This window comes from Camelina sativa, chromosome 20 (assembly GCF_030686135.1).
Source record: "Camelina sativa cultivar CO46 ecotype springtype chromosome 20, ASM3068613v1".
Taxonomy (NCBI): Eukaryota; Viridiplantae; Streptophyta; class Magnoliopsida; order Brassicales; family Brassicaceae; genus Camelina; species Camelina sativa.
In genome coordinates, this window is record NC_141899.1 from 33315234 (window position 1) to 33329696 (window position 14463).

General features: G+C 40.5%; 1 protein-coding gene and 2 non-coding genes across 3 annotated transcripts; 1 reads left to right on the forward strand and 2 right to left on the reverse strand.

Moving 5' to 3' along the window:
• Nucleotides 1-1162: 1162 nt before the first annotated feature.
• Nucleotides 1163-5028, reverse strand: LOC147919787 (uncharacterized). Its single transcript, XM_087504105.1, has 4 exons — nt 4735-5028; nt 2661-4680; nt 2260-2447; nt 1163-1777 (listed from the first exon to the last, which is right to left on the reverse strand). Exons 1-4 carry the CDS (start codon nt 5026-5028, stop codon nt 1163-1165), a joined length of 3117 nt encoding a protein of 1038 aa, XP_087360231.1.
• Nucleotides 5029-5584: 556 nt separating this feature from the next.
• Nucleotides 5585-5691, forward strand: LOC147919788 (small nucleolar RNA R71). Its single transcript, XR_015594306.1, has one exon. It is a non-coding gene; the product is annotated as a small nucleolar RNA R71 (small nucleolar RNA).
• An 8168-nt stretch (nt 5692-13859) lies between these two features.
• On the reverse strand, nt 13860-13966 carry LOC147919789 (small nucleolar RNA R71). The gene has a single exon (XR_015594360.1). It is a non-coding gene; the product is annotated as a small nucleolar RNA R71 (small nucleolar RNA).
• Nucleotides 13967-14463: the final 497 nt, after the last annotated feature.

Consider the following 14463-nt stretch of genomic DNA (forward strand, 5'->3'; position numbering starts at 1 on the left):
CTCTGGCTCTCTGCTAAAACCGTAAATGTCACAAAGATCAGGTAAAGAAATCTCATACCGAACTCCCCTAATGAAGAAAGACAGCCTTCCTTCACTAGCTTTCGGGGCCTGCTCGTTCTGGTACAGAAGGCGGACTGAGGCCATGAATTGTCGGACCAGCTCCGGATACAAGTCATAGTGGCGAGTGCACATGGTCCCAAGCCCAATCTTCTCCAGAATCCTCAATACCTCATCATGAATCCCAAGCCTCTGCATAGTTACAAGATCACGAACCGAGTCGGCAGAATCTCAACCTTAAGCCAAGCATTGTAGAACATAGTCTCATATTCTCCCCAAGCATCAAGTAGCGGCCTGTTGATGTACTCAAGCTTCTTAACCTCTTCAATTGGACGTTCTGGCCAAACATGCTGTGGTGGAATCCTTTGTCTTTCTCTTTTTGGCCATGGCTCTTGACAATTAGTTTGAAATGGTGCATCAAGGGCTGGAAGTGGTTGGATTGGTCTCAGAGGAACTGGAGGAGGAACCGTCAGCGGTGGGAGGTCGGTCTGGCGCGGCGGAGCGATGCCAGAATTACCGCGGCGAGCTCCCTTTGTTCGTGGGCCGGACGACATTGCTCCGAATCGCCAATCTGATGAGGGAATCGAATAGAGGAGTAAAAACCGAGTGGAATGGGGCTTGGAATCGTTGGATTTGAGCAAGAAACGAGTGAGATACGGTCGATTGAAGTTTGTGTTTCTCTCTGGCTCGAGTTTGGGAAAAACGGCAAAGAAGACGAAGTCGAGAGACTTTAATCGCGACTTTAGGTTATATTGCATCGATCGATGCAGGGGTTGCATCGGTCGATGCAAGTGTAGGGTCGATGCGACTGGGCTTCGGTCTGGCCCACTACCAATTCGATTATTTCAAACCCATTGGCCCGTGTAATCTTTGATCCATTAAGAGCATTCAGGATTTGCATCGACCGATGCACCAGATGTGTCGATCGATGCAGATCCACTTCTGTTGATTCTTCTACGGTTTCTGCATCACTTAAACTCAAAACTAAAAATTAATAGGTCAGAAAATCCTAAAAAAAAAAAAAAAAAAAAACAATTAAATCCTCCCAGTGGGTTGCCTTCCACTCAGCGCTTGTTTTAAGTCATTAGCTTGACTTGGCAGCGGATTAGGCAGAAGGTGCATCATCCAAACGCGCAATGTGTCCGTCAGGTATCTTGGCTTCAGCCCAATAGTGTTTCACCCTCTGTCCATTGACAGTAAACTTCTCTCCCTTGGAATTAAGCAGCACAATAGCTCCATAGGGGCGGACTTCTTGGATAGTGAATGGTCCGGACCAGTGAGAACGAAGTTTTCCTGGAAACAACTTCAAGTGAGAGTTGTACTGAAGTACCTGATCATTAGGCTCAAAATTTCTGGAGATGATCTTCTTATCGTGATAAGCCTTTGTTCTCTCCTTGTATAGCTTAGAGTTCTCAAATGCATGATGTCTAAACTCATCCAACTCATTCAGCTGTACCAACCTTCTCTCTAAAGCTGTCTTGGCATCAAAATTCAATAATTTAACAGTCCAGGCTGCCTTGTGCTCTAACTCCACTGGAAGATGGCATGCTTTCCCATAAAGCAGATGAAAAGGAGTAGTGCCAAGTGGTGTCTTATATGCAGTTCTGTAGGCCCATAGTGCATCATCATGCTTTACTGCCCAATCCTTCCTTGTAACACCCACAGTTTTCTCCAGAATCTCCTTAATCTGCCTGTTGGAAACCTCAACTTGTCCACTAGTCTGAGGATGATATGGACTAGCCACTCTATGTTGAATTCCATACTTCTTCAACAACTTATCAAACACTTTATTGATAAAGTGATCCGAGGCACTCCAAATCTTGGAAAGATAATGGTCTTAAACAGCTTAAGAACCACAGCAGAATCATTCTTGGGACTTGCAATAGCTTCTACCCACTTGGAGACATAGTCAACAGCTACAGGGATGTACTTGTTCTTGTAAGAAGAAGGGAATGGTCCCATAAAATCAATGCCCCAGCAATCAAAAACTTCAACCTCAAGGATGAAATTTTGTGGCATCTCATGTCTCTTACTAATCTGTCCTCTTCTTTGACAAGCATCACATCTAGACACAAACTCATGAGCATCCTTAAACATTGTTGGCCACCAAAACCCTGCTTGAAGAACTTTGGACACTGTCTTGTAAGTAGCAAAATGTCCAGCATAATCTGATCCATGGCAATGAAATAACACATCAGGAACCTCAGTCTCAGCTAGACATCTCCTGTAAACTCCATCTGAACAATGCTTATACAAGTATGGTTCATCCCAATAGTATCTTCTAAGCTCTCTCAAGAACTTCTTCTTAGCATATCCTGTAAACTTTTCTGGTTCCACCTCTGCAGCAAGGTAATTCGCGATATCAGCATACCACGGTTGATCAGTAGAAGTTACAGCAGCCACATTGTCATCAAACTCGTAACCCGATGATTCCTGAACCAAGCGTCGATCGATGCTAAATGATGCATCGGTCGATGCATTCGCCAAATTCTGTTCGTATCGAGATGAAGCATCGATCGATGCACCAGATGTGTCGATCGATGCAGTGCCGAGAGTCTGCAAAACTTCACGCGACAAAGTAGCTTGAGAACCAATATCAACAAAGTAGACATTCTCTTCTGGCAATAAATCATGAATTGGAACATCATCTTCTATCTTAATCCTGGATAGATGATCAGCTACTCCATTCTCAATCCCCTTCTTTTCCTTAACCTCAATGTCAAACTCTTGAAGAAGAAGAATCCATCTTAGCAACCTTGGCTTGGCATCCTTTTTTTGCATCAAGTATTTGAGTGCAGCATGATCTGTATGAACTATTACCTTGGATCCAACCAAGTAAGAACGAAACTTCTCAAAAGCAAACACTACTGCTAGCAGCTCCTTCTCTGTTGTTGCATAATTTCTTTGAGCATCATATAACATGAAGTTTCTTATCCTTACCAATCTACTAGCATAGTATATAACATGAAGTTTCTTATCCTTCCTCTGTCCCAGCACTGCTCCTACTGCAAAATCACTGGCATCACACATTACCTCAAAAGGTAAATCCCAGTCTGGTGGTTGAACAATTGGAGCACTCACAAGTTCTTGCTTAATTTGTTCAAAAGCTAAACGGCATTCATCAGTGAACTCAAACTTGACATCCTTGCATAATATAGCTGAAAGTGGTCTGGCTATCTTACTGAAATCTTTGATGAAACGTCTGTAGAAACCAGCATGTCCAAGAAAACTCCTTACCAACTTCACACTATCTGGGGGTTGGAGACTTGTCATCACTTCTATCTTAGCGCGGTCCACCTCAATACCAGCCTCTGAAACTCTGTGACCAAGCACTATACCATCTCTAACCATAAAATGGCATTTCTCCCAATTAAGAACTAAGTGCTTCTCCTCACATCTAGCTAGCACTTTGCAGAGATTATCCAAACAGCTCTTGAATGAAGACCCATAAACAGAAAAATCATCCATGAAAACCTCCATGTAATCTTCAATCATGTCTGTGAAGATGGACATCATACATCTCTGAAATGTTGCAGGAGCATTACAGAGACCAAAAGGCATTCTGCGATATGCAAAAGTACCATATGGACAAGTGAAGGTTGTCTTCTCCTGGTCATCGGGATGAATCGGAATCTGGAAAAACCCGGAGTTACCATCCAAAAAGCAGTAGTATGGATGGTTAGCTAACCTCTCAAGCATCTGGTCAATGAAGGGCAGCGGGAAGTGATCTTTCCTTGTCGCGGCATTCAGCTTTCTGTAATCAATGCACATCCGGTGTCCAGTGATCGTCCGTGTCGGAATCAGCTCATTCTTGTCATTCTTCACCACTGTAACTCCACCCTTCTTAGGAACAACATGAACTGGACTAACCCATTTGCTGTCAGATATTGGGTAGATAATCCCGGCATTCAGCAATTTCATGATCTCCTTCTTGACAACATCTTGCAGATTCGGATTTAGCCTCCTCTGATGCTTAATAGATGTCTTAGCTCCTTCCTCAAGATGAATCCTATGCATGCACAAGTCCGGGGAAATTCCTGCAATATCATCAAGAGAATAGCCAAGAGCCTTGCGAAACTTGCGCAGCTTGCTTAGCAGTAAAGTGAGCTCTGCGTTGTTTAAGGAAGCATTAACAATAACAGGATAGGAAGAATTCTCACCTAGAAATGCATACCTTAAACCTGCAGGAAGTGGCTTGAGATCCAACTTTGGAGCTTTCTCAAGGCTCCAATTTGACAGTTTCTCAGCTTGTGAAGAAGTACCAACCAATTCCTCTTGTGCAACCAACTTCTTCACTTGTTTATTAGCATCTAGCAGCTTGACATACCCAGCAGCAATGTCATCTAAATGCTTAGCTTCTTCAGTAGAAGCAACCAATGCTCTCTCAAGAGGATCTTCAGGATGCAGCTCCTTGAAAATCTCTTCAGCAAGATTAGACAATGTATCCACAAAAAAAGTTTGACCATCTATTTTTGGCCTCTTAACCAGCTTATCCATGTCAAAACGCATCTGCAAGTCTCCCACATTAAGGCCAATCTGTCCTTTCTTGACATCAATAATAGCACCAGCAGTGGCTAAGAATGATCTTCCCAAGATTAGAGGATCCTTAGGCTCTTCTTCATGCTTTAAGACCACAAAATCAGTAGGTATCAAACAATCAACAATCTTAATTGGAACATCCTCAAGGATACCATCAAGAATGCAGAATGAACGGTCAGCAAGTATAAGAGTAATCTTGGTGGGTTGGAAATCTGTCATCCCAAGGCTGAGTGCTACTGATCTAGGCATTAAGTTGACACTGGAACCAAGATCACACAAAGATCTAGCAAACCTCTCATTGAAGATTGTACAATCAAGAACAAAACTACCTGGATCAGGAAGCTTTTCTGGGATCTTGTTTTGAATGATGGCACTGACTTGGGCTGAAATCATCATCACTCCTTGCTCAGCATTCAAATCCTTGGTTACCATCCTCTTGACATATCTCCTAAGCATTGGAGAAGTCTGGGGGAGGAGATTGGTAAGAGGAGTTGCCGTAGGTCCTGGTGTAACCACTGCTCTGCTGTTGCTTCTGATAGTCTTGCTTAAGAATGTAGCCTGTAGAATTAGACTGATAGTTGTTGTGCTGGTTGTTGCCACTGAAAGACCTGTTGCATTGCTGATTTCCAAACTTTTGGCCCTGATTACCATACACAAAGTTGACATCTTCTTCTACATTCTGCTGCTTTGGCTCAAAAACTTCAACATCTTCAGCAAAGTGGACTGACTTCTTTCCAACAAGAAGGTTATGCGCTGTATCCAGCTTGGCATTCACTGTAGCAAACTGATTTGAATCATACCCTTCATATGCTCTCTTCCACTCTAAGTCTGCATCTTAGTACTGTTACTTGATGCTAGCCTTTCAATCAACTTTTCAGCATCATCTGGGTACCTTGTCTTGAAGTTCCCATCACTAGCAGCATCCAAAGCCATCTGATACCTCCAGCCAATCCCGCTAAAGAAGATACTGATCAATTGCACCTCTGAGAAGCCATGATGTGGACAGTCCCTCTGGTATGCCTTAAATCTTACCCAAGCAGCTTTGTAAGATTCAGTAGGACCTTGTCTAAAGGTGGAAAGCTTGATCCTTAGCTCATCAGACATCGCATCATCATAGAAGTAGTTCAAAAACGCCACCTTGATGTCATGCCAGGTTGTCAGAGATCCTGGTTTCAGCTGCCTTAGCCAATGAGAAGCTTCCCCAGCAAGAGAGTAGGGAAAAAGCTTGCAGTAGAGGTAGTCTTCAGTGACTCCATTAGCCTTGATGCTTGTGACTATGTCCTTAAAGTGCTCTATGTGGTCTAGAGGCTTCTCATTTGGCAAATTCTAGAATGGCCGTTATCCAACAAGAGCGAAGTAGGCAGGCTTCAGCTCAAAGTCATTCCTTGGGAATGGAGGAGGGACAATTGCGGAACGGTTCTCATAGAACAAGTCTGGTCTGTTGAAGTCCGCAAGAGTCTTGACAAGCTCTCCATTGTTGTCCCGTCTAGGCTGAAGGTTCTGCTGGTTGTTACCATCCAAGTTGGCTCCGTTCGCACCAGCCCCGACATTGCATCGACCGATGCCAACTATTCGTCGATCGATGCCTTCTTCATTGCGTCGACTGATGCCGACGTTGCGTCGATCGAAGCCATCTGCATTCTCATCAGCGACGACAGGTTCTTCCTGAATAACCTGCCCTTCAGCATCAAGTTTCTGGCCTTGCTCGTTGCGCACATGACCCTCTTGATCTCTCAAAACTCCAGCCTCATCAAGTCTCAGTATGATTGGGTTGACCATCTTTGCTGATTTGGCTGCTTTGGTGTTCTCACGCTCTAGTTGTCCTAACTCTTGATTTGTAAGCTTAACAACTGGACCAGTAGGATTTTTCCTGGTGCTAGGCTTAGGCATGAACCTTAAACACACAAGAGAAAAGAAACAAAAGCGTGTGAGTAAAACAGAAAAAGAAAAATTTAGACAAAATCAAACATTTTAATCTAATGGTGAATCAAAAGAGTCCCAGGCAACGGCGCCAAAATTTGATATGCTCAAATTGTAATACCCTAAAAGTACTAACAGCCTTGCAGTTGTAATACTCTAGGGGTCGAATCCACAGAGACTCTAGTTCACACAATAGACTTATTATTCTTTTAATTATGCTAAATCAAAAATATTAAATTAAAGACAATGCAAAACAGAATTTAAATGTGTTGTAAATTCAAGGGATCAAAGAGCTAAGCCTAGGAAATTTCTCAGGAATTTATGGGAAATTAAATCAATCAAATAATTAGGATTCAAGCAATTAAATATCAGATCTAGAACTCTAAACATACTTGTAAAATAAATCAGTTCTCACTGCAAATATTATCTAAATTTAAAACCAGAAAATCCAAATCGCTTTGCAAAATTCTAGGTAATAAATCAGCTTTAAAAACAAGTTTAGATTGTTCACAAAATTATTAAATGAAATCTCTTTGCAAGAAATAATTTTGTTCATCAAAGGTTTAATCAGGAAAACAATTATATTCTCATATCAATTTATTTCCCTAAGATAATAATTCTAGGTGATCAATCAAGAATTATTGTGAAGAACAACCAAGGATGAAGATCATAAAAGATAATGAATCCTAAAATTAACAGATCTAATAAACCATAAAAACCCTATGAAAAACCCTAAACCTAACAAGCAAACTACTCAAACATGTTTAATAAAGCACAAAACATCTTTCTGAATAATAAGCAATTGATATTAAGAAGTAAGAAAGGGAGTTCAAGAATCTTCTCTCTACAGATGAAATCAGATCTATCTCTCCAAAGCTCTCAATATCTCTTCTGGTTGCAGAATAAAACTTAGGTCTAAACAATGACCATAAAAATCCTATAAATACTCTAAAAACACGTCTTGGGCCTTAATTGCAAATAAGGAAAACTTGGGCTTATTTTGTAATTCTTCTAAAGCTTTTGGAGATAACTTCTGTTTGTCTTTGTGGCACCTGCATCGATCGATGCTGATATTGCATCGGTCGATGCAAAGTCTTGATAACGTCTCCAAGCATCGTTGATCAGCCTTCATGCTTTGATTATGCTCTAAATCATCCTCTTTTAGCTCCTTTATGTTCCATCCGTGCCAATGAGTACCTAAACCTATAAAGACTCAAAAATCACCTAGAAAACAAATCAAAAGACTCAAAAAGCACACTTATACCATGGTTAAAAACCACAAAAACCATGATATATCAAGTTGTCACTGTCGGTCGACACCAACCTTCGTCAGGTGTCAGTGTCGATCGACACTAGGTGGGTGTCAGTCGATACCAACTTTCAGCAGATGGCTGACACTTGCTTTTCCTGGTTTGGTTGTGTTGTTTTGTTATTTGTTGAACATTGAACTTCAATTGCTTGTGTGTATAGCCCAGTAGATGGGAAGATTGCCTCATTGAGTATTTGTGATTATACTTATGCGTCTCAATTGTGATTTGTGATCCAGTTAAAGGCAAGGTGTGATCGTTGAATCAAGGCAATCAAGAGGAGCATATTCTAGTGGCTCGATTGGTGGATGTCTGGCTTCTGTTAGGTTGTTAGAGTTGAGTCTTTAGAATGCTGCCAAGGATTGTTGGTTCCTTGGTTTATGTTATTCTTTTGGAATTGTTGGATTGTCTTGGATTATTGATATTAGATTAGCTGTTATTGGATTAATTAAAGTATTTCTGGTTTAATAATGTTATTTATTTCCGGTATTGTATTGATTGAGGTTAGGATGCTAGTGAGTATGAGATCACAAGTTATTTATTACATTAACAACAAAAAAATGGGTCGGGTCGTTTCAAAACCAAAAAAACAAAGGTGATTATTGATATAACGCAAACTAGGCAAACGGAGAAGTATCCATGAGAGAGGCCGGAAGAGTATCCGGTGAGATGCTTGAGAAGTATCCGGTGACACCTTGCTTTACAAAGATGCTGGAACGAGAGGTGAGATCTGGTGGGAGATGAACGGAGTAAGAAGAAGGACACATCCAAGAAGAGTTCCACCTAGGCCTTATGTCTTTAGAGCCCATGAACCTAGAAAAAACCCACAAACTGAAACATACCAACTGATGGGCCGAGCCTAATAAGGGAACTGCCACTGTTTCTCCACAACGAGACTCTGACCTAGGCCGGACAGAGGAGAATTGTGACGGCGGCGGAAACTTTTGATCGAAGCCGATAGCTTCATCCGGAGCACCCTGAACTTCAGGAGATATGACTGTGCAGAAGGGAGGACCTTGCAAAATGTTTGAGAAGGGAGATCTGGAACGACACATGCAGAACACACGCCGAGAAGGAAAACCGAGGTGAAGAGCCTTCTAAACTGGGGCGCATCAAGAAAATCCCTGACGATGAACATCAAATCGATAAAAATACAATCTCCGGCAGGGTGAAACACCGAGAAGGAGGAGGTGAAGAAAGTCAAATTCACCGAGAGAGACTCCAAAATTCTAGATGGACTCACGCGATCCTACACAGATCTATTGGAAACAGGGACGAAACTTCTAAGGAAGAGATACGAGAAGTTGCTGGAGAAATGATAGCCACAACAACAGAGGCTTACAACCAAATCGGAAGTTGATAGAAGAATCTTTTAGGAAGTACCGAAAGAGGCTCTGCAGCAGGGGCGATCAAGGAGACCCTATAAGTTAACCCGGTGAACCGTCTCTTGCAACGCTAAGCCAAAATTGAAACAAAATAGGAGGTTCGGTTCTTTAAAAAAGCCGGAACTAACGAAAAAGAAACAAACGGGCAAAACACAGGAGAGCATGTCTGGCGCCGACGATCCATGACTACACCAGCGTTAGAGAAAGAATAGATTTTGGGAATCATAAGAATAACGCCTGAGAGAGATTTTAAAATGGGCATATATATATATATATATATATATATATATATATATATATATATATAATGTTTGTTCTTATTATACATAAAATCATTGTAATCCTTTAACTATATTCTTTTGTTTAATTAGCTGTCTTTGAACCATTTCTATCAAAAAAACATTGGACTAAGATACTTGATGATTGTTTCAAATCCAAAATTGTAGTATAACCTCTTCAAATCCTAATACTTTTGTATTTATCTTTCCAGTAAAAACAAAAATTAATATATAACTTTTAATAGTATACTTGATATGAAAAATTAAAGAATTAATTGAGAGATACTGACGTATCATCCTGGATATATTTCTTTGTCTTATATATATAACTAGATATTCACCGGCGGTACACCGCAGGACTATTTTTTAATAAAAAAATATAATTTGTTTTATAGATTAACTATATATATATATAACTAATGTTTAATTTATATTTTTAAAATGTACAACCATACAAATATAGATATATTAGTTAGTATAGAAATTAGAAAGTATTTTTTTTGTTTTTTATTTTATATTATAGTATAACATACAATTAAATAAGTAGTGATTTATAGAAAGAATATACTGTGTGTTTTTTTTTTTTTTTTCAAAAAGTAGTATTTTTATGATTTTAAATTGTTTAGATATATGTACAGGATAATTTTGTATTATAGTTTTGTATGTTTTATATATAAAGAATCATTTAACTTTAGTATATATAGTTTTGTTGAAATGCAAATAAAAGTTGTTAACAGTTATTTGTTTGACATGAATTCCACAATGTTTTTCTTTTAATAAACTTTGGTTATTATTAGTTGTCAAAAAAAAAACTTTGGTTATTAAAATGGACCAAAGATGTATGTATATAATTTGTTTAGGAAATTTTTCTGTGGAGAAAATATTGTTTTGTAAAATTGGAATCTTAATATTAGTTAAATTTATTTTAAACTTAATATTTAATGTTAAAGGGAGTGGTTCCTATTGTTTTGGAACTTTATTAGGATGAGAAATCTTGTTTCCAGAAATTTAAATTTAATATTAATAAATTAAATAAAAAAATAAATTAATAATTAATGCTAATGGCATGTTTGTAAATATGTTCCAACTCCAGGATTTATTTGCTAAATGTCTCTAAAAATGTATATATAGATATTATTATTATTTTTTGAAAAGATTATAAGAAACATATTAGTAAAGAATTTTTTAACTAAAACTGGTTTATAAATTAACAGGTCAATAAAGCAGTTTCACTTGTTAATTTAAATTAATAATGCCTTAAAAATTAATAAATTGAATGACATATTGTAACATCCGCGAACCAAAAATTGGTTTTCTGGGATGGGTGTCGATCGACACCTAGGGGGTGTCGATCGACACCACTAATTTCTGGTTCGACCAGTTCGATTTAATTATCGATTTGGACCGGTTTGGTTTAGGAAAAACCATTAAACCGAGATATTTAAGAGTGTGGTCGACCAGAAGGGTTTTGGGTAGTTTTCTCTTGTCGCCATTTAACGTTTTTGAGAGAAAAAGGAAGAGAAAGAGAGTTCTTGAGTGTTTGGTGAGATTGGTGAGATTCCTTGCTGTTTCTTGAGAGATCTAAGGCTGGGAAAGTGCTAGAAGCTTGCTAGGAGTGAGGGAATTTGTACTTATTGGTCAGAATCTTTCTGCAGAGAGGTGAGTGCATGACCATGGCTAATCTAAGCCTTTGATTCCCTTGTTCTTGCTTGTTGTTGCTTGTTTGTGTGTTTTTCTTGCTGGGATTGGTTGATACAGGTTACTACGGATGTATAAGGCTTGGGTTTCGAGTAGTGGACGATTTGGAGGTGATTTGGGAGTGAGATTCGACTCTCGACTTCGCGCGGATCGCAGTTGCAGAAGGAGAGTCGATCGACACCACTTGGTGTCGGTCGACACCAGCAAGTTGGGCATCGATCGACACTGTGTGGTAGTGTCGGTCGACACCAAGGCCAGTGATATGTCTATATTTTGTCTCTCCTTAGCCTATTTTTATCATGCATTTAGCTAGGATAACTCATTGGTTTGCATCGTTTTCTAGTTCTTTCTATACACTTTGCATGCGTAGGTAGTTCTTACATCATCCTTGCATACATTGTGCCTTTTGGAGTATTTCAGGTATTTAGGAGACGTTGGAAGCCATTCTCGTCCGAGCCATTATCACCATCTCCGTTTCGTCCAAGCCATTGTCACTATCTCCGTTTCGTCCGAGCCATTGTCACCATCTCCGTCTCGTCCGAGCCATTGTCACCATCTCCATTCCGTCCGAGCCATCCGTTCGAGCCATCCCACTCGAGTGGGATTTAGCTTTCGACGTCTTCATCAAAGTTGTAGGGACTTGAGTTATCTTTCCAACACTATTTATTCCAAGTCAATCGAAGGTGTGGTTCAAGAGTTATCATCGTTTTAGTGGATGCGTATACACCACGCTCGAGCCATGCTTCCCCACCATGCTCTCCAGCATCCGTCCGAGCCATGCTCTCCAGCATCCGTCCGAGCCATGTTCCCTAGCATCCGTCCGAACCATGCTCCTCAGCCTTCCGTCCGAGCCATGATGACATTGCATTCCATTCGACGCACACGGACTCGATCGCACATGTCGGGAAGAAAGACGTTTGGTTTCACACGCTTCAGGAGATTATCGAACCGACGCTTTACTTTGTCGTTTTAAGTTTTAGGGCTTTCCATGTTGGACTACTATATATACATTTTGTTAAGTCTTTGCGGAGACATCTTATCTTTTAATCTCGTTTTTGTTCCCAGAAGGTTTTTGAACCTAGCCTCCAAAAAACGTTCTCAGACTTGTATTCCGATATCTTTGAGATTATTGAGATTTTGCATTTGATTCTTTCTACAAAGTTGTTCATCTTATTTTTATCTACCTAATAATGCTTGTTTCAATGATTTCTGTTTTTGCATCCTTGACTATGATTTTCGGATCTGAGTAGTGTGTTAGTTCTTGAGGATGGGATAGATTAGGTGGAGGATCTTAGGATGTAGGGTGTTTAAGCTTGATTTGTATGATTCCCTTCTGGACTAGAGTTAGAATTGCTAGTTTCTCTCTGATCAATTGGACCTAGGTTCGAGACATTTCCACACCCAAAAGGTGTTTGATGAAATGTCTGACCAACTAGTGCCAGAGACTTACGTTCCTAGCCTAAGAGATTAGTTGTCTAGGATGTTCATTGACGTGAATGAACTTGTTTGTCCTGCCTACCCAACTACGTTTCTCTAGCGAGAGCTAGGTATGGAAGTGGTTGAGTTTGAGTAGCTTTTGCCAAGAGATTGGATTAGCTAAGTTGTGATGTTCATTGTTTAGGGATACTTTGCTTGTGGTATGTTAAACACTCCTTAGACTAGGATACTCCACCGACATCAATTACCCCATCCTTAGAATGTCTTTCTTTCTGATTTTTATTACATTCCTGGAATTGTTTCGATTGTTCATGCTTAGAATCGTTTGCGTTTTTATTCACTTTCGCTTCTTGTCATGCATTCTTGTTTCTAGTTCTGTGACTCATTTCCGTTTTGCATTTTGATCATTCTAGGACTGTTAGATAAAAACACTCTTTGAATTGGCTTAACTTGTGACTTCTTGATTGTATCTTGAGTGATAGTAAACTTTCCCAACTGGATTGACACCTTAAGTATTACAACGCATAAGGTTAATTGAACCTACTAGGAGACACAAAAATCTTAGTATCAATTTGGCGCCGTTGCCATTTGGGAATCATTTTGCTACATTTAAGATTTCAAGTTTTGCAAGATTAAGTTCTGTTACACTTATCATTCTGAGTACTGACTTGCTTTGGTTTTCTGCTTGTTTGTCTTGCACCTCAGGTACCTGTTGATTGCAACCTTGCATGCACACTAGATCTAGAGGGCATCAGAATCTCGTTCCTGTTATCGACGAAATCAATCGGTTGCAACGCCCACGACAAGCTAGTCAACCCACTGATCATCCCGCACATGTCACTATGGAACAACAGCATGAACCACATCAGGGACCGCGAAACATTGGTGCTGGGGATGCACCGAACACTCATACTCAACGTGCTGGAATCGTCCCTCCCGCCGTGCCGAACAACAACTTCGAGATCAAAAGTGGTCTGATCACCATGATCCAATGAAACAAGTTTCACGGGTTGCCTATGGAGGATCAACTCGACCACTTGGACGAGTTCGACCGTCTTTGTGGTCTCACCAAGATCAACGGCGTGAGTGAGGATGGTTACAAGTTGCGCCTTTTCCCTTTCTCCCTGGGAGACAAGGCTCATCAATGGGAAAAAAACCTTCCCAAGGGATCAATCACCACCTGGGATGGTTGCAAGAAAGCATTCTTGGCCAAGTTTTTCTACAACTCCAGAACAACACGTCTCAGGAATGAGATTTCCAGCTTCACTCAGAAGAGCTCAGAATCATTCTGTGAAGCATGGGAGCGTTTCAAGGGTTACCATAGCCAGTGCCCACACCATGGTTTCAGCAACGAGTCATTACTGAGTACTCTCTACCGTGGTGTCCTTCCCAAAATACGTATGCTGCTTGACACCGCTTCTAACGGTAACTTCCTGAACAAGGACGTCGATGAAAGTTGGCAACTGGTGGAGAATCTCGCTCAGTCCGACGGCAACTACATCGAGGATTATGACCACACATTTCGCGGCGACGCTGGGTCTGAAGAGAAGTACAAGAAAGACCTCAAGAATGTCAATGAGAAGCTTGACCGTATCTTGCTGAGCCAGCAGAGGGGCATCCACTTCGTCTCTGAGGACGACCCTTTCCAAGTTCCAGATGGGGAGGGTGAGCAGAGTGAAGAGATCAGCTATGTTCAGAATCAGGGTGGATACAACAAAGGTTACAACCCCTACAAGACGAACCCCAATTTGTCTTATCGAAATACCAATGTTGCTAATCCACAAGATCAGGTGTACCCGCCTCAACAACAACAGCAAGGACAACAAAAACCTTTTGTGTCTT

Bases quoted from the DNA above. Each gene is read 5' to 3' on its own strand.
- LOC147919787 (XM_087504105.1), bottom strand. From the start codon at position 5,028: ATGGTAACCAAGGATTTGAATGCTGAGCAAGGAGTGATGATGATTTCA. The intron at 4,681-4,734 runs GTTCCAATTAAG...GTGGTCTTAAAG, and splicing joins TTGATGGTATCCTTGAGGAT to CATGAAGAAGAGCCTAAGGA. The intron at 2,448-2,660 runs TTGTTGATATTG...TGGCTGCTGTAA, and splicing joins GCCAGAAGAGAATGTCTACT to CTTCTACTGATCAACCGTGG.